At 52.1% G+C, this 19,256-nt stretch overlaps 1 protein-coding gene across 1 annotated transcript; it reads right to left on the reverse strand.

Annotated features, from left to right (window-relative positions):
* Window positions 1–7,100: 7,100 nt before the first annotated feature.
* On the reverse strand, window positions 7,101–10,412 carry LOC100736104 (keratin, type I cuticular Ha1). The gene is made up of 7 exons (XM_003466968.4): window positions 9,986–10,412; window positions 9,756–9,838; window positions 9,279–9,435; window positions 8,697–8,858; window positions 8,478–8,603; window positions 8,118–8,338; window positions 7,101–7,532 (listed from the first exon to the last, which is right to left on the reverse strand). Exons 1-7 carry the CDS (start codon window positions 10,331–10,333, stop codon window positions 7,379–7,381), a joined length of 1,251 nt encoding a protein of 416 aa, XP_003467016.1. The 5' UTR covers window positions 10,334–10,412; the 3' UTR covers window positions 7,101–7,378.
* Window positions 10,413–19,256: the final 8,844 nt, after the last annotated feature.

Below are 19,256 nucleotides of genomic sequence, written 5' to 3' on the forward strand. Positions count from 1 at the left end.
CCTGCAAGCTGTCCCTGGAGGGGCCCTACCCGGGTGCCATTGGAGAGTGGTGCACCCCATAAGCAATGGAGTTGGGGCTCAAGGGAAACCTACTTACAGCCTAAGGCCAAGTTTGCCGGCCACATGTGTTTGATGGAGACGGTCTGCGTGGCCCCCGCCAGGCCCCTCCAACTAAACATCCTCTGAGGCCGCTCTTTGCTACAGTGGTGAGCTGAGTAGGTTTTCACAGAGATGGCGGGGCCAGGAAAGCCTGAAATAGTTACTATCTACAGAGAAAAAGGTACCCATGTGCACAGAAATGTCCGTCTCTCTAAAAAAGAGAAAGGGAAGAAATATCTAGAAGAAACACACTCCTCCAAAGTTGGGTGTTTGAGGGAGCAGTGTGGAAGGTTACCAGTGAATCTTAATATTTCAGCCTCACCAGGAAAGGAGCACCAAAATGAGGTGTTCAGAGCTACCTGGGGTGACCTTACCCCAAAAGTCTCCAGAAATGTCTCTCGCCCTTGCAGGTCTGACTGTGCTGCCTGAGACATTCCCCGCGCACAGGGCTGTGGGGACTGCAGCTGGACTCTCTGTCCCTTAGGAAGGGACTCTGTCTGCCTTCTTCACTTCTGGGATCCGTGGTCCTTTGACTCTCCTATACCCAAAGAACCTCCTCGTTCCCCCTAAAGAATCTTTTTCACCTTCTTTTCCCTGTCACTCTATCTTTGTTTCATAGAAAAACAAATTCACGGGTCAGAAAGACCCCAAAGAATACATACGTGCACCAAGAAAAGTCCTTTAAGAAAGGCCTTGTCCAGATTTCAGAGGCTGTGTTTAAGAACAGAAAAGCATTCTTTGGTTTTTTACTTAGTTTTAAGACTCCTCTTTTTTTGCTCCGTCTAACTAAAGATCTATGAAGGTTGCCTGTCTTTTCAAAGCACCGCTTTTGGTGTCTGTGTTAGTCGGTGTTGTGTTACCATACCAAAATACCCAAGATAATCGATTTCTAAAGAGAAAAGGCTTATTGGGGCTCAGAATGGTAGAGTTTCTACCTCCTGGTCAATTGTCATCCAGATCCTGCAGTGAGGTCCACAAAGCCAAGTGTGCATATGCAAAGCAACACTGCTTACATCATGGGTCAGGAAGAAAAGCAAGGAAAAGAGGCCAGAGTTCCGCGATCCCCGCCAAGAGGACACCCCCAGTCACCTGAAGACCTCACTTAGCACCACCCTCAGACATTCTGGTGCTTCCCAAGAGCATCACCCTGGGGACCCAGCCTGCAACATGTAGGCCTTCAAAACCAGAGCGAAGTTTTCACACATTGGTTTATTGCTTTTCTATGACTTGTATTTATTTCTGCTCTAACCTTTCCTCTTTTCTTTCTTCTGCTCTCTTTCCAGTTCCAGGAGGTGCAGATCATTTGAGATCTTTGTTTTTCCTAACCCAAGTGGTTATGGCTACACATCTGCCTCTCAGTTCTGCGCTAGCTGCATCCCAGGAGTGTTGATGAGTCGTATGTTCATCTTCTTCATCTTGACATGTTTACCCCTTCTCTTCTGATATTTCTTTGACCCACTGATGATTGGAGCTTGTGCTGTCTCATTTGCATGTGTCTGTCAATTTCCCAGCTTTTCTTCTGCTCTTAATTTCTAGTTTCATTCTTCTGTGACTGAGATTACACTTGAAGTGATTTCAAATGTCTTAAATTTCTTAGCACTTATTCTGTAACCTAACCCATGATCTTGGCTAGAAAATGCCCTAGAAAAAACTGAGAAATGTATTCTACTCCAAGTAGGCAGACTGTTCTATAAATGTGTCTCCTAATTCCATTTGTTCTACAGTGTTGAGAACCACTGGGTCCTTACTGGATTTTCTATCTGAATGTTCTATCCAATATTGAAGGTGATTTAAGTCCCTTAATATTATTGTACTTTTGCCAGGTGTGGTAGCTTATGCCTATAATTCTAGCACTCAAGAGGCTGAGGCAGGAGGATTGTTGCAAGTTCAAGACCAGCCTGGACTACAAAGTGAACTCAAGGCCAGGCTGAACCACATAGAGACCCTGTCTCAAAAAGAATAAAAATATATTATTGTACTTTTGTCTATTTCTTCCTATTCTGTCATGTTTTCTTTATATTTTAGTTCTCTAATATTGGATACACATATACTTATAATTGTTACCCTTCCTGGTAAATTTTCTATCACTTACAATGTTGTCTCTTGTAACAATTCTTTTACTTAACCTCTCCTATCTGATGTAAATATATTCCCATTTGTGTGGATAGCCCTTTTCTTCCCCATCACTTTCAGTCTGCATCTGTCCACCCCTCAGACAGCCCCCAGAAGAGATGGACCACCGGACCCAAGGTCTGAGCCTTCCTCTCCTTAGGGGGATGTTGTGATCGGGGATTTTCACCCAGTCTTTTTTTCCTCATCTTTTAAGTGAAGGCAATAATAATACTGCCTAACTTGTCCTTTGTTTGTGAAGTTTAACTAAGAGACTGTTTGTGAACATGACGGGGGTGCTGGTTGTTTCTGGAAACTTCATCTTTCCTATTTTTGACTAAGAGAGTTCAAATGAAGAGTCTGAAGAAAACTCTACTTCATGGAGCGGAGACCTGGGCTCAGTGGTGCTCTAATGTCACTTACCTCTTCAGTATTACAAGCGCAGAACTCTACTTAAGGATTAATCAACAAAATGCAAATTTCAGCATTAACTCACTGGCTGGAATGGGAAGTCTGCAGCTGAACACCATCCCTGTCCTCTCTGCTACGTTCCTGATCCTATGGGTTTGGTTTTCTTGTCTTGGTTCTTAAAAAGAGCGAACTCCCTTGATGAGTGGCGTTATCACCACAGCCAGCATCCCAGCCCTGGCGTTGCCATGGGCTCTACTCACCCCATGGAGTTGTCTCTGATTTTGCTAGAGGTGGGAAATCTTGGGTCAGTGCTGTCACTGCCGTCTGTTTCTATTTCTCCTTCTGACCCCCTCTAGGGCTCTCTCCTCTGTCCCTTCTACACTCCACGCTCCATCAGTCCTCCAAGGATCTCACTGCCCCAATCTTTGGACACCCAGGTGCTCCCTGGACTTCCCACCACAGAGACCAAATTTCCCCTATTCACTTCTTTCCACAGGAGAGCAGCCATCCCTTGGTGTCATCAATAGAGGCCTCTGGGTTAGACCTCAGCTCGCCTTTTCCAAGCATCCACACAGATGGAAAGGTGCACTCACATGGTCGCAAGTGGCCTGCAGCCTGGGAGACCGCCCACCTGTGGAACCCTGGCCATTCAACCCTGAAAACGTTTCCTAGAAGCAAAGAATGCCAATGCTGGAGGGACCCAGATTTATGGAGGAGAAAACTGAGGCCCAGACAGTGAGGCAGGAAGGAGATAAGGATGGACAGGTCGCCTTCTATAGGTCAGACTGCCTATCCTCAGGTAGGCAGTCCTAGGCCCATACCACTCATCTGACAGACACGAGGGGTGTTCAGACTCTATTATTGTCACTGCATAGCTGAAATAATGAACCTGAGGCTGGGAGGAAACTTCCCTTGTCCAAAATGGCCTGAGTGAGGAGCCTCGATCACCTGGCCCAGCCTTCATACGGTGAGTTAGGGTGACGGGACCTGAGCCAGGCCAGGTGTGACAAACCACAGAACTGGGGTGGGGGAGGCAGAAGAGAGGTCACCCACCGAGAAGACGCACAGTACTTTACCCAGGGACCAGGAGGCTAAACGTGACAAAGCCACTAGGAATCCTGGGAGTCCTGGGATGGGCTTTAAGTAGGAAACCAGCAGGTGCCCCTCAGCAGCCCTCCCGAGGCTGCTGGCTGCAGCTGCAGGTCCCAGAGATCACAGATGATGGCTTTACCCCCAGATATAAGAACAGACAAGCACCAGGTACAGTGGTGCATGTCTGTAATCACAACACTCGAGAGGATGAGGCAGGAGGATCCTCTGAGTTCAAGGCTAGCCTGAGTTACATAGCGAAACACTGTCTCAAACCAGAAAAAAAATGAAAAAGGACCCTTATTCTATTCTATAGCAAATACCAGATTCATTAGGAAACAGAAAGTAAAAGACTCAGAAAAAAGAAATATTCAGGAAGCGAGCTGGGGGTCAGGGCAAATGTCCAAGTGTGATGTGCACAAGGCATAAGGATCCAGACCAGGTAGCTCAGGAACCAGTAAAACAGGTCACCAAACAGCATCAGGGATGCTGCACAACTGGGAGACCAGGGGCTTAATCAGAAGTTAAATCGGGGGCCAAAGACCGTCAAACACTGATGAGGAGAAGAGGCACTTTGCTGCAGGGCTGAGCTCAAAGAAGACAGAAAGGTAGTATGAACAAAACAGGACAGTATGTAAATGATAGCTAGCTAGCTAGATAAACCCATGCTTTTTAACCCTTAAGAAATTTAGCTATAGGGCCAGAGATACAGCTCAAGTGCCTGCCTGGTAAGCACAAGGTCCTGAGTTCAATTCTCAGTACAAGAAAAAAAATATTTAGCTATGACAGGCTAGGCATGGTGGCACAGTCTGTAATCCCAGCATTCAGGAGGCTGAGGCAGGAGGGTCACTGTGAGTTTGAAGCCATCCTGAGCTACATAATGAGTTCAAGGCCAGCCTGCATTACACAGTGAGACCCTGCCTCAGGGAAAGAAAGAAAGAAAGAAAGAAAGAAAGAAAGAAAGAAAGAAAGAAAGAAAGAAAGAAAGAAAGAAAGAAAGAAAGAAAAGAAAAGAAAAGAAAAGAAAAGAAGAGCTTTGAGTAGATCAGTGATAATCAAAATCATTAATAATCCTCATAAAACTGACTCACAAGTGCTTCTGTAAATACGACATCCCGTGCTCCCCTTGGCAGCTGTATAAGGTGAATAGAAAAGAGGTGGTACCCCGCTCTTTGGGGACACTAACACAGAAGTCAGGAGCCTCATCCAAGGATGCAGCACTCGTGTTCTGACTTAAGAGCAGACAGCACCCTGGGACCCAAGCTTAAAGGCCCAGGGGAGGCAGCTAAGGGGGTACAGAAGACACATGATTCACAAAAGCACAGCGCAAAGCCTAGGGTTTCTTTGTGCACTTCAGAAGAGAAGTGACAAAGAGCCAGTAAGCCTTCCCCAGCTGGAATTTCCCTTCATTTCAGACTGTCTCTGACTCTGTCTCTTCAGGCGTTGTGTAAAGCTTTCTGCTCTGCCAAGGTCTGCATCTTCCTACTGCCTGGGCCCCGAGCTGGCTGGGTTATGGGACTTATGAGAAGATTCCTAGAGTGTGGGATACCGTATGCATCTGTGGGATGGGTCACTGGGGTTCGTGTCCCTGTGCTGTCTGGAGGAGAGCACCACCCTGGGGCCGCGCCTCTGGGACTCTGCCTCTTGCCCACTGGAAGTGAGCGTGTTTTCCTCTGCTACACTCCTCCGCCACGATGTCTGCCTTGGATCCAGCTAACCATGGACTGAGCCTGGGGAAACTGTGAGCCGAAGTAAACTTGTCCCTCAAGCTGAGAGTGCCGGGTGTTTTGACCCAGCAGCACGAAAACTAGCCAGAACTCCATTCAAAGAGCAACCTTATGAATAAAGTGGGTCATCAAGTTAAGTCATTAAGAACAAACAGACTTCAGATAATTATGATTCATAATCCACATGAAAGCCAATTCCAAAAATTAGGAAAACATATTTAAAGAATGTCACCAAGTCTTTTTTTTTTTTTTGTCTTTTTGAGACAGGGGCTCACTATGCAGTTCAGGCTGGCCTTGAACTCACTTTGTAGCCCCGGCTGGTCTTGAACTTGCAAGGATCCTCCTGCCTCAGCCTCCCAAGTGGTGGGATGACAAGTGTGAGTCACCACACTCAGCTTCTGCTCTTTCTTAAAAATCACTGTTTATGGTTTCGGGTGGTGTCAAATATAAACTACCCCTTTAGTTCAGATCCCTTAATGCTAATATTTAAATGTGACTTTGAGCAGGTTTCCAAAGCTCAGTGTTTTCACTGTAAATGGGGTTCGTGTCTAGATCTGCTATATTGAAGTGAGACCCCACTGCTTTGCCTCACCTGTGGCAGCTGTCTTATAAATGAGTGTTGTGTGAACTTCTTCTTTTTATTATTACTGGGGATCGAACTCACAACCTCACACTTGCCAGGAAGGCACTTGTGCCGCTGAGCTAAACCCCAGCTTAACTTATTGCTGCAATTGTAAACTGCCACAGTTAGTAACTTTAAGCAAGTTAAGTTCATTACTTAATTTATAGCACAAAAGTTCAAAATGGGTCCAAAATCACAGTTTTAGACTGTGTGGAAATGAGCATCTCACGTTGTATTTCTACTTGTTAGCAATGTAAAATACAGAAAGGAAATTAAGAAAATATTAATTTATAATAGTATCCAAAAAATAAAATACTTAGGAATGAACATAGCCAAGACAAAAGGCTGATTGCTTCTGTGTCTTGTTGGGGTTTAAGGTGATGCTCTTCTTGGTAAGCACCAATGCCATCGGCCCCAGAGCATGGCCTTTCTACAGCCAGATTTCCTCCGAGCACTAACCCAGAATTCACAGTGCCGGGCAACAGTGCCCAGTAATAGCACCACTTGGGACGAGTTTAGTCCCTTGTAACACCTGCCTTCGGGCAGCGCCTTCCTGCCTGCGCTCCTCCCCGTCCCACCACCCTGCAGAGCAGGAATCCCCAAGTATGGGAGGGGGATTGAGGAAGGGCAGAGCTTGGCGGAGGGAAGCCAGCTGATAATGGTCTGCACACAAGACAGGGCGTGTGGCCCAGAGAGGGGCTCCTGCAGCTGCCTAGAGCGTCAAGGACCCCAATCACACACCTCTGCATCCAGAACTCCCAGTGGGGAAAGAAGTATTTTCCAGAAACTTCCTAGCCAGCTTGGCTCCCTCCATTCAGACTGGGAGACTACGGCTCTGGGAGAGGCTGGGCCAGGGGACACAGGGTCTGTACACCACTCGGCCTCCCCCCAGCCCGGGCTGCCCAGCTAGCTGTAACCCTAAGGCACAGAGTAGCTCTGTGTCCGTGGCACAGGTCAACATCCTGCAATCTAACTCGCAGCTGCTTTTACAGCCCTGGGGTGATGAACGCACTTCGAGGAATGAACCCAGTGGGCAGCACCAGTTGCCAGGAAAAGTGCTTTTATTAGGAGGTAGCAAGGGAGTGCTGCTGCACTTCAGAGAGCTGGGCAAGCAGAGGAAGAAACAGACCCGATCAAGGAAAGGGCAGGCAGGGAAGGCCCTGCAGCAGGCGGGGTGGCTGGGGGCTTCCAGTAGCTTTGCTGATGGCCAACAGGGGCTGCCCTGGCCATTCGAGTTGTGCTTCAGGCTGCTTCTGCCGAAGGACCCGAGTCAGCTCCGGAGCACCAGGCTCTGCATCCTTGCTGCTTTGGTGGCTGGGTCCTAGCGCACGAAGGAATTGCAGGGCCCGCAGCGGGGGCGAGGGACGCAAGGTGTGCAAGGGGCAGGGGGCGGGCAGGGGGTGCAGGGATTGGCGACGCAGGGCCCGATGGACTTGCCGCATGCATTGGTCGTGGCGCAGGGGTTGCAGGGCAGCCTGCAAAGAAGGGTGCAGTGAGGTGAGTGGGGGGATGAGGCTCCTAGGCCATGGAGACCGTAAGAGCGTCACACCTGCAGGGACTCAGCCTGGCCTAGAGCAAGGGAGCCCCCACACCCCATGTGCAAAACAAGCGCACTGCCCATGCATTTCCTATCACACAGCAGTGCCCACAGAGCCAGTCGGAAGGTCTGCAGCTCTGGCTTCTACCCGCACCTGCCCACCGCCAGCCGGTGACCTTGAGCAAGTTACCTTCTCAGGCCCTATTTTCCTTAGCTATGGGGGTACGAGAGGACGAGCCCTGCCTGCCAGGTGGAAGTCATGAGGCCAGACAAGGGTGTGTGTAGGAGAGGGCCCTGCACCCATAACCAGCACAGCATCCAGGGTCCATGTGTCTATCAAGTGATTCTTGCTGTCAAACGACTTTGGGTACTTAACATTGGGCCTGTGTGCTCCCTGGGTCCTGTCCCGGCAGGACTGCTGCAAAGGCACAGCCTCCTTTCCAAGGTGTGCACCCTGCAGAGTCTGGCAGAGCCTTGAGTCCACACAACGGGCCTCACAAGTCACCCCAAGCACCCTACTCACTTGCAGTCCTCGCTCTCCAGCAGCCCTCGGTACGTGTTGATCTCGCCCTCCAGCCGTGCCCGCACATCTAGCAGCACCTGGTATTCCTGGTTCTGCCTCTCCAGGTCACTCCGGATCTCTGCCAGCTGCGACTCCACACTGCTGATCAGGTGCTGCACCTGTGCCAGCTGCGAGCTGTAGCGGGCCTCGCTCTCGTTCAGCGTGTTCTCCAGGGAGTTCCTCTGCGGGGAAGACAAGAGCATCAGGTGCTGCAAGGACCCCCAAGAAGTTCCAGCTTGGAGACCCAGGGGCACGTATGGCCCACAGGTGCCAGGGCCTCCCCAGCCCCCCGAGGCTCCAGCAGGGCTGCCCCACACTCACCAGGTTGTGCTGGGCCTGCAGCTCGATCTCCAGGGCATTGACCGTGCGTCTCAGCTCAATGATCTCTGCCTGGTAGCTCTGCAGCTGCTCCGAGCTTGACACCACCTGCTTGTTCAGCTCCTCGGTCTGCAACAGCCAAAGGGGGGGGGGGGGGGACACAGGGTCAGGCGCTGCCTTCAGGACCCGGGGAGCTGCGTGGCCAGGAGCTGGGCGGCCCACCTGTGTGGTGTACCACTCCTCCACCTCCCTGCGGTTGGTCTCCACCACGGCCTCGTAGGTGCTCCTGACTTCGTTGAGCACGCGGTTGAGGTCCACGGAGGGCGCGGCGTCCACCTCCACGTTGAGGCGGTCCCCGAGCTGGCAGCGCAGGGTGTTGACCTCCTGTGGATGCAAAGAGGCCAGGGTTACTGCCCTGAGTGCAGAATGGACCCCTGGAAAGACAGCCTTGGTGTGGATCTCACATTCTTCAGCCCTGATTTTTTTTTTTTTTTTTTGGCCTTTTGGGGAGGACATAGCTTTGCTCAGCCCTCGTGTAGCCCTCCTGGGACCCTCTCCACAGCTCCATGACAACGGCCGCCACTGCGAGTGCCTTGGTAGCCAGGACGCTTGGATTCTGAGCGAGTGGTAGATCCTTTCCAGGACGCAGACGTCTGTCTGCTTCCTCTCCACATCTTCTATCACCGTGAGGATTTGGTGTTTTTACAGGAAACTCATGAAGACATCCTAAGCTTAAGCTTCATTCTGTTACAAAGTTTCCCTCCCTGTGGCTCAGACGCCATCATCACTCATTCCTGGCCTCACCTCCTCGTGGTTCCGCTTGAGACACAACAGCTCCTCCTTCAGCGACTCCACCTGCGCCTCCAGGTCGGACTTGCACAGGGTCAGCTCATCCAGGATGCGGCGCAGACCGTTGATGTCTGACTCTACCAGCTGCCGCAGGGACAGCTCGCTCTCGTACCTGCACAAGGTCAGAGTTAAAGCAGACACTAACAGCTGTTCAAGACTCACAGACTGACCCTGGATCAGGCACTGGCCTCACCCTCTGCAGGGCACAGACCCTAGAGACAGACGCTCCGTCCAGATACCATCTTGGTCCACAGTCAGACTGATTTCAGTGCCCATCTATTGCCAATTCCTTCGCTTCGACCCCCCCCCCATTTCTCCGCAGTACCCTTCACACCCAGTGGACTGATGAGTTTTCAGTACAGCCTGGACATTTCTCTTTACACCAGAAATAACAGAGAGAAAGGACACTGGCACAGGCTCCACAGAACTCACTTGGTCCTGAAGTCGTCGGCAGCCAGCTTGGCGTTGTCGATCTGCACCACCAGCCGGGCGTTCTCGGACTTGTTGCACAGGATCTGGGGAGGGAGGTGAGACCATCAGCTTCTTTCAAATGGAGGGAAAGGGAAGGCCAGGCTGCCAAGAGCCCAGAAGCAGGGTCCCCTTCTGCACCCAGGGTGAGAATCAGTGCGGTTTCCCTAGCTGAGGGATGGCACCGGCCTCACCTTCTGCTGCAGCTCCTCGATGGTGCGGAAGTAGGACTGGTAGCTGGGGCACAGCAGCGGCTCCTGCTGCTGGCTGCGCTCCTGGATGCGCCTCTCCAGCTCCGCATTCTCCCGCTCCAGCTCCCGCACCTTCTCCAGGTAGCTGGCCAGGCGGTCATTGAGGAACTGCATGGTCTCCTTCTCGCTGCCATTGAAGGAGCCCTCGCAGAACCAGGTGCAGTTGCCCACGTTGGCGGGGATGTTGCAGGCCCCGGGCAGGGTGCAGCCGTGGCAGCTGGGGGGCACGCAGGGCCTCGAGGAGCAGCTGGAGCGGCAGCTGAGGGCGGGCAGGAAGCAGCTGTAGGGCATGGTGCTGAGGGAGTGAGGTGCCTGGCCGAAGACAGATCCGAGTTCTCCAAGCTGCAATGCTGTGGGCTCCTTCTCTGGCTGACGTTTATACTCCTTCCCAGAGGGTGTGGACAGGTGTGTAATGTCCTTTTCCTTTGTACTTCTTCACGGGCTCCCAGACACCCTGCCCTTCAGGCTGTTATTTGCTTTCAGAAGAGTCCCTGGTCCCATAAAATTCTTTACTTGGGCTTCTTGCTATGTCAGGACTCCTGTGCAGGCATTGCACCCATGAAATGGGGCTCTGTGGTAGACCTTCAAAAAGGCCAAGCTGTCCAGCCCTTGGTAATTAGGTGTTGGTCCATCTGATGTCATTCTTTATATCACATAGTCCTGCAGCCCCAGAATCACACCTGTTTCCTGACCCACCTGGCATTTCATGGGAGAGACAGAAACTGGGTTGAGGAAGAAGTTTAAACCCTCACTTCCCTTGCCCTGCGCATCAGCAAGATGCCACTCTAGATGAAGAAACGTCTGTCCCAGGCCGGAGGAGCAAGGGAGGTGAATGGTCAGAATGGATGTGGGCCGTGGAAGAAAGAGGTTGGAAGGTTGCTTGTGTGAGTTAGGGTCCCCTGCTATCACTTCATTGCAGAGAAGGGAACTTTAAAAATACAGATTCAGCATCAATTTGAGAACAGAACATTTCCCAGAACTGACAGTTTCTTAAAAAGAGCTGAAAAGTACAAGCTGAGAAATCCACATCAGTGTGTTTAACGTGTCAGGAAAAGCGTCCAGAAAGGAAGCGGGCGTCACTGTTTCCCACTGGGTATCCAGCTCCTCCCAGCTGTGAGGGGTCCACTGGGCAGTCCAGAGAGAGCCCAAAGGGGGTATAATATCATTTAAAACACGGTGTCACTACACCCCTGCCAGACCTCACACTCATGATTGCTTTCAAATCTGCAGTTAACCCTGCTAACATTTGCCCCCACTCCCCCAGGGAAATGGGTGCACAGAGGCAATGGCTCCGTGTTTGGCCTTGGGCATCCCAGCCCCAGCCTCAGTCCCACCAGGTCACATGTACTGCTTTCAGACCCAGGAACACAGTTTCACACCACTGTCCTGTACCACTGAACCTAAGGAAAAGAGATGGATGAGGAGGAGAGGTGCGGAGCTGTGCCCAGCAGAGGATTTTGTGAGACCGGCTGGGCTGATTAGGGAGGCATGGAGAGGCAGAAGATCTGAGCGAGTGGCAGCCCAAGCTAGGCCTGCATAAAAGCTGCATAATTACAGGTCCGGCTGGGCACCACCTGTGCCTCCACTGTGGCTTGGGCTCCAGCCAGGGGCCGCCGCCTCCCTGGCAGTTTATGTGCTTCCTTCTCCCCAGAGCTTTCATGGTCGTGTTTCCGAGGCCTCAGCCCACACCCCAAATAAAGGTCCTGTGCCCGCCCCGTGCGAGGCTGTGATCACCTCTTATTGCAATGCCATTCTGATGAAAAGCTCAGCACACTACAAAGGAGCCCTGGACTTGTAATAAAATCAAATTTTCTTTGTTTTCCTCCAACACAAGGAAAGGGGAAACCTAGACAGACCTGGAGGGAGGTGCCACCAAGAGTCTCCAGTCGACAGATGTGAGACCAGGTAGAGGCTGGCAGCAGGGTGCCCCTGCCATGTCTCATCCACCCACCCGAGATGAATGGGGAGGCGGCTGCGTCCAAAGCAGAGCCCTCCCTTGGGGACCTGCAAGGCCCCTGCTCCCTTCCACCAAGGGCAGCTGCCTTGGTCCATCCTCATCTCCACATCTCCCTGAGCACAGACTGAATGCCAGAAGCCTCCTCCAGCCACCATGGTCCTCTCCACCAACTGGCCAGGGTGGCCTCTTGGGGGCTTTGGATTAGACGCTAAATCTGGGAAGACTCCAGCAATTGCTGACCAGGAAAGCAAAAACGGAATGCTGGACAAAGCAGGGCGATCAGAGACATGGAGAAAGCTGGGGAGCAGGAGAGATGTGCTTCGTGATCGAGAAGGATGCAGAAGAAAAGCAAAAAGGAATCGGGGAGCTGGCCCCCTGCAGAGGGCCTGACCAGAGAGCAGAGCTGAGAAGCTGCCCAGATGGCTGATAACAGCAGGACCTGCAGGGTGCTCGGGCTGTACGAGGATCTGATGCACGAGTGACCCCTGGCCTGTGACACAGGACTCCTGTGTCCCAGCTAGCTTCCCACAGAGAGGAAACAGCACAAGCATTCGGGTGGAAGCTGCAGAAGGCCGGCTGGTGAGTACACATGGCTGCCATCACTTGGGACCAATTCTGGCCTCTTTCTGGGAGTTTCCAAAACTCAGCAGAGAGGGCGGATTTGCTGAATCAATTGGGGACATGAGACTCCAGGGAAGTAAAGTCCCTAGGACCACACTCAGGACAGGCAGGAATAGACCTTGTGTACTTTCTCAGTTCCTGCACTGGAACATCTGCAAGATTGATTCAGTCCAGAGAAATTGGGCTGTTGATGAGCTGTCAAACCCGCACGCCTTTACCTGGTTCAGAGCAGATCAGGGTGCGCTGTTGAGGCGTGTCTTCTCCACACTGGTCACAGAGCTGAGGCTAAAGGATCCCAGCTCTGTAAAGGACCAGGTGCTTAGGGTTAGAACAAGTCAGCAGGGTCCAGGTAGGTCCAAGAAGCAGCCAAGAGCGAGGAGGCAAGCTGTTTAAAAGGTATGAGACGCACATCTGGAAATATGTTTGCTTTTACACAATTACAGAATGCCACCTGTGCTGCTAAGGGCAATGGTCATTTGTGGAACATCTGCTGTGTCTGACATGGTCCCATGGGCAGGGGACATGGTGGGAAGGGGACACAGCACACCCTGGCCCTCCAGAAGCTGTGGGACCTGTAGAGCAGACAAACACAGCGCAGTTTAACTGGGCTCTCGGTGCCCAAAATTTCCTGGTCACTGGCCAGTAGCCCAGCCAGACATGGTACGTGTGGATGGAGGGGACCCTGCAGGATGGGAGATGCCCAGAAGGGACCTGGAAGTGCCCTGGCTTGGAGTGCAGGTCACTGTGACACCCACCCCTGTGTCCAAGATGGCCCTTCCTCAAGGTAGCCGGGTTAGGGGCAGAATAACTGGCCAGTCACAGGAGGATGAAGGCTAGCGAGCTTCTGGGACCCCGGGAGATCACCTCGTCTCCCGGAATCGGGGCTCCTCCCTCTGTACAGTGGAGCCAGCCCTGCTCTCTTTGGGGCTCGCACTTTCTATATGGTGGGACAGTGAGCCTTGTAAGGCAGTTGGATGGTTTCTCTCCTCTGCCTCAGAAGACAGAGTGGTTTTGGCACTGGCTGTGTGAATGAATCTTCTCTGGTAGCTCCCGGTCCTTGGAGCTGTGGGTTGTTGGGAGCCGCCGACACCGGTCGCCTTACTTGGCGGACGTAGGGCCTGTGGGTGGGAGCGGAGCCTGAGCTAGATTGCCCCTCCCATCGAGTGAGCCAAGTTGGCGCCTGCTTCCTGCCCCCTGATTGCCCTGGCGACGTAAGCAGCCCGCGCAATAGAATAGTCTGCCTAGCAACAACTGATGTTAGCCAATCAGCCCGCATCGCGCGCTTTGAACTGATTGGCCACTGTTACCCTATAAAAGTAAATGCCTCTCCCGCCATGAGGGAGAAGCACAGAGAGGAAGCACAGAGAGAGATAGAGAAAGTCCACCGGCGAGAAAGGGCTGGTGGCAGAGAGGAGGCCTCGCGGGGCCCACGCGGAGACAAATAAAGGCAAGGTTGCACACTGCCAGACTTTGTCGTGTGTCTTTCCTGCCGGCCGGGAGCGACCCCGACAGTGGGTGACACTACAGCAGCACGGTAGAACTTTCCTGGCTCCTTCCACCCGCAGTGGCATACATTCCTAGAAGTGGTTCTTGCGATGCAGTCATTCTGGCTTCCTTCAAGGCAAGGAACCCAAACAGTGGGGTCACTGTGACCATGTCACCTGCTGACAGCTCTGAGACTCGGCTTCTGGGACGTAGTGGCTCAGGGCACAGTTGCCAAATAAAACCGCGCAAACCCTAAAAATCCTGCTTCACCATCCCGGAGCTGCACAGCCTTGAGTGTGCGCCGTGAGTGTGTTTCTGAGCCTCCCTGAGCCCTGACACCTCACCTGCAAAAGTGGGGGAGGAGTAGCGCTGACTCCAGGATGCCGTCAGCTTCAGCGTGAAGCGCATTCCGGGACCTCCCTGTGACTCAATGAGGTCTGTGCCCAGCTCCCGGGAGAGCTGGGAGTTGCATTCTCCAATGGCAGTGATGACGGGGCAGTGACGGTTAGGATGCCGGTGTTGGTGAGGGTCCCGATGGGCAGTTCAGGGTCATGCTTATTTCCCACCCTACCTAAGTGTGATATAACCCCCTATGCCCAGCACCTCTTCCCCCTTGACACAGACAGTCTGCACACCTGTCTTCCCATTAGAAACCACGGAGCCCTGGTCAGCTTTGCAGGGCCCCCTCTCCCACCACATCCCAGCAATGTCCTTCTATCCAAGAGCGACCTACCTACTCTCTCTCCCTGAGCAGGGAAGAGCCCTGCCTGCCTCCTCTCTCAGGGTGCAAGAATAAGTGGGTTTATTTTGCTGAGTGCTGGGTGTGAGGAGATTCTCACGTGCAGAGGAGGGGCAGCTGGGCCAGGTGCTAACTTAGGACTGGTCCCGAGCACTGTTTTTACTGACACCTGCTCTGGGGTCACCTGTGCCCAATCACTGCGAGCAAAGACACAGCAGAGAGGAGGGAGAGCATGGCACCCTCTTCCTTTTCATCGGATGTCTCGATGCCCCCAGGCAAATCAGCACTGCCCAGAGGGACGGTGACCCACACCAGGATAGGGGGACAGAGCCACAGGAGGCGGCACAGCTAGGTGCTCACTGAGGCACCTCGCTGCCTGCTCACGCCTGTACCAGTGCCAGTGCCAGTGTGTACCAGTGCCAGTGCAGGGTAGGCTCCGTGTAAAAGCTACCATGCACGCATAAAGTTCTCAGCGAGCCTCCAGGACCCAGGGGTCCCAGGGCAAAGAAGGGAGGCAAAACCAGCTCCCCTGGTTTGCTGAGGCGCCTCCACTTCCCCACCTGTGATTTCGCAAGTGAGACCTAGACGGCTAGGCCCCCTGGGCTGTGGGGCTGGAGCACCTGCTCCCACTGCGGCATCCCGCACGCAGAGGCTGGGTGCCCTCCTCGGCAGCCTCCCCCAGAGGGTCGCAGAGCCTCAGCTCGCATGTCTCCCGGGATGGGGACCTCGCCGCTCCTCATCCTCAGCACCGCCATCGTAAAGCCTAGAGCTGCACCAGGGCTGGCTCACGCAGCTGTGGCCTGCAAGTGCACCCCCGGCAAGGAACAAGCTTCTGGCCTAGTTCAGAGAGACCAGAGTTCAGGTCTTGACCCAGCCCTGGCTGGGGATTGTGCTGTCACAACCCGATGTCCCCCCAAAAGCTCGAGTACTCATGGCAGAACTTTTGGAAGGCGGGAGGATTCACCGGCTCACAGCGGCCTTGCTGATAGGGGGCTCGTCCTGGTGGGAAGAGGCTGTCACTGGGGCGTGGCCTGTGGGAAGAGGCGGTCGCTGGGGCGGGGCCTGATGGGAAGGGGCAGTCGCTGGGGCGGGGCCTGATGGGAAGGGGCAGTCGCTGGGGCGGGGCCTGATGGGAAGGGGCAGTCGCTGGGGCGGGGCCTAGTGGGAAGGGGCAGTCGCTGGAGCGGGGCCTGATGGGAAGGGGCAGTCGCTGGGGCAGGGCCTGATGGGAAGAGGCAGTCGCTGGGGCGGAGCCTGATGGGAAGGGGCAGTCGCTGGGGCGGGGCCTGGAAAGGTTCACCTCCCTCCCTGGCTTCTCCCTGCTCTCTCTGCTTCCTGGCGGCGGTGAGGTGAGCGGTTCTTTCTGCCAGGCCCCTGTGCCTGCTAACGTGCCCTGGAGCCGGCTCACCATGGACTGAAATACAAGCCTGCTGGGGACCATGATTTACAATAGCTAATTTGACATACTTCCTTAAGGGACAAATGGAGGCTTGAGATTATCAGCATCACCCTTTTGAGATTTCCCACTAGCTCTTTAGGGATGGGCCATCCTCTCCCACCCACTAAGAGTAATCTAAAACCACTAAGATTAAAAACACTCAGGGCAAGATCCCTCTTAGCATAAGATCATTTCCCCTCTCCTGAGTCATCGCAGGATCAATGCCCATCGAGCCTCCCGCCAACCTTGAATCTCCCACGAGCCCCTCCTGTCACTGGGTCCCCCCGATATACAGCGGCTGGCTTGGAGTCTGTCTCTGCCCATCCTGAGGCACTGACCTCCCAGCCCCTAGCCAAGTATTACTGAATTTGTCTTATTTGTTTTCACCCTTTCACCATAGCCCTCATACAGGCAGCTGGGGATCTCAGCCAGGTCCCCGAAATGAACCAAAATAAATTGCTCACCTTATCTGTGGGTGTTTGATTTTCATCGTAAAAAATGATAAATATTTGAGCAGAGAGATATTTACCTGCATTTAAACCTTATATACTGTTTTCATGCATTGCATCAGATGTCGCTCATAAATATGTAAAGTTTGGGGTTTTAATTTTTATTTTTGTCAGTACATGGTTGCAGTCCCTGATGACTACATTCATTGTGGTCAGTGTGGCATTTCCCACCCACTGATCCACCTCCACCGCTCCTTGCCTCCTCCCTACACCTCTTGGTTCCCTCCTATCTGCAAAATATCTATCTCCCTGTCTCCTATGTTATTTCTTTTATTTTGAGCTAAAATTTACTGACACTTTGGATTTCTCATATAAGGGAAACTATGCCATATGTAAACTTGTGTGTCTGCCTTATTTCATGTCACGTTTGGTCTCAAGGGACACCCATTTTACAACAGGTAACTCGGATTTATCCTGCTTAACGGCAGAGTGCTGCAGTACCACTGTGTATCAATACTACACTTCATTTGGCACTCATCTATGGATGCACACAGAGACTGCTTCCAAGGGTTAGCTATTATGCGTTATGGTGCTATAAACGTGGTTATGTATGAATCACAGTGCTGTGGTGTCTTTAACACTGTGAGAAGCTTGGACTTCTTTACCCCAAGTCCCAGACTCAGGAGCATTCATGTCGTGAACGTTGGGTAAAGCGCTCGCTTTGTCAGCTTAGGAGCAAACCCAGATTACATACCATTCTCCTGGATGGATCTCGATCGGACGTTGAGGCTGGCTGTGTTTGGCTTGCTGAGGAATGCCTGCACGGTTTCCGCCATGGTTTACTTTCCCCCCAGCAGTGGGATGCTTTCCTATTTCCCTGCAGCCTTGCCAGCTTTGTTATTATTTGTTTCTTGATGGTCTTTTCATGTACTGGCCATCTGTACTTCTGAGAATTACCACTCATTTCAGTTGTCCACTCCTGATTGGGTCTTTTCTCTAGGGGTCTAATCTGTTTTATCATCAGTTTTGAGGATTATTAAGTTCCTGGTGGGGCACATCTTTATTGTACTTATTTCCCCTTGCCCTCCTTCTCCTCCCTCACTCACCCTTTTCCCTTGGACCATTTCCTGCTACAAGAAACCCATCCCTCACACCTCCTGCAAGCCTTTATTATTCTCTCTGTGCTTTGCCTCACCCCAGTGACAGTCACCACCCCGCAGTTAAGCCCATGTGTCTGGTTTATTTCACTCAGCATGGTATTTTCCAGGTGTATCCACCGCCCTAGCCCTAGCCCTAGCCCTAACCCTAGGGTGGTACTATCCATGTCACTGTAACTCTGTAGTATAACATCAAATCTGGAGGTTTGATCCCTCCTACTTTGCCCTTATTGCCCAGGATTGCTTTTGCTATTCTGGATCTTTTCTGGTTTCACATGAATTTTAAGGTTGTTTTCTCTCGTGCTGTGAGGAGTGCTGCTAGTATGTTGACTGAAACTGGGTTAAATATGTATGTCCATTTTGGAAATGTGGCCATTCTCACTGCACTGACCGTGCCTATCCAGGAACAGGAGCTGGCTTTTCATTTTCTGATGTCCTCCTTGAGCTTTTTCAAAGTACTAAGGTTTTCCTTGTAGCAATCTATTATGAATTAAAATGTGATGGTCAACTTAACACCAGCGGAATTAACTCAGTGAGGTGCTGAATGTGGATGTTCCACCTGAGGAAAGCTACCAACATAAATAGAGATGTGGAGAAGAGAGCAGGGCGTTGTAGGTTTTCCTAAGTGTTGCTGTTTGAGTCGTCGATTCTCCTGGAGGAGCTCGTCATGCTGGCTTCCCCAGTGTGAGTTCGACCATTGTCATCAGAGGAGCTGGGGACCTTGTTGGTGAGAGTGGCTGTGGTTCACTCTGGGGGAGCTCTGGGCCCTACATGCAACATGCTTTCCTGGCTCAGGAGGGGAAGATGTGTGCTGTTTAATCTCCAGGAGAAGCTTGTCACCTTTGTGGCATGTACTTAGCTGTTCTTATGGGAGGAGCTCGGGGCCTCCATGTCGCTGAGGATGGCTGTGGTGCTTTTCAGGGCAGCCCTGGTCTTTATTTTGAATGTGACTTCTCGACTGCAGTGTAGAACCCTCAGGCTACTCACAACTTCTTCATCCTACTGACATGGACTTGCCAGTGTCCACTGCTGATCTTTGGTATTCCCAGCATGGCTCTGTAGAACAGACTGGTGTGAGTCCTTCTCATGAGATCTAGACCTCCAGTTGGACTTGTGGGAGGCATTATCATGGTCTCTAGGTCTTCATCTGGACTCATGAAGGATATTTATGTGGGATACAGGCCCTTGGCTCAATATTCTGGGTCTTTAGTGTTGTGGACAGATTTCCTGCACTTTCTTGTGTTTAACTCTGGGTGACCATCATAAAATAATAGTATAAATTCTGTGTCCTGGTTCTGGTTGTTCTCACAACCCCTGTCTTTCACTTCTTGAGGTTAATTCCTAAAGAGTATTTAATTTTTCTTGACA

The sequence above is a fragment of the Cavia porcellus genome, unplaced genomic scaffold (assembly GCF_034190915.1).
Source record: "Cavia porcellus strain 051 isolate PalLab524CR breed Dunkin Hartley unplaced genomic scaffold, mCavPor4.1 scaffold_6, whole genome shotgun sequence".
NCBI classification, from domain to species: Eukaryota; Metazoa; Chordata; class Mammalia; order Rodentia; family Caviidae; genus Cavia; species Cavia porcellus.

Bases quoted from the DNA above. Each gene is read 5' to 3' on its own strand.
- LOC100736104 (XM_003466968.4), bottom strand. From the start codon at position 10,333: ATGCCCTACAGCTGCTTCCTGCCCGCCCTCAGCTGCCGCTCCAGCTGC. The intron at 9,839-9,985 runs GTGAGGCCGGTG...CTCCCTCCCCAG, and splicing joins TCGAGGAGCTGCAGCAGAAG to ATCCTGTGCAACAAGTCCGA. The intron at 8,339-8,477 runs GTGAGTGTGGGG...TCTTCCCCGCAG, and splicing joins TGCAGGCCCAGCACAACCTG to AGGAACTCCCTGGAGAACAC.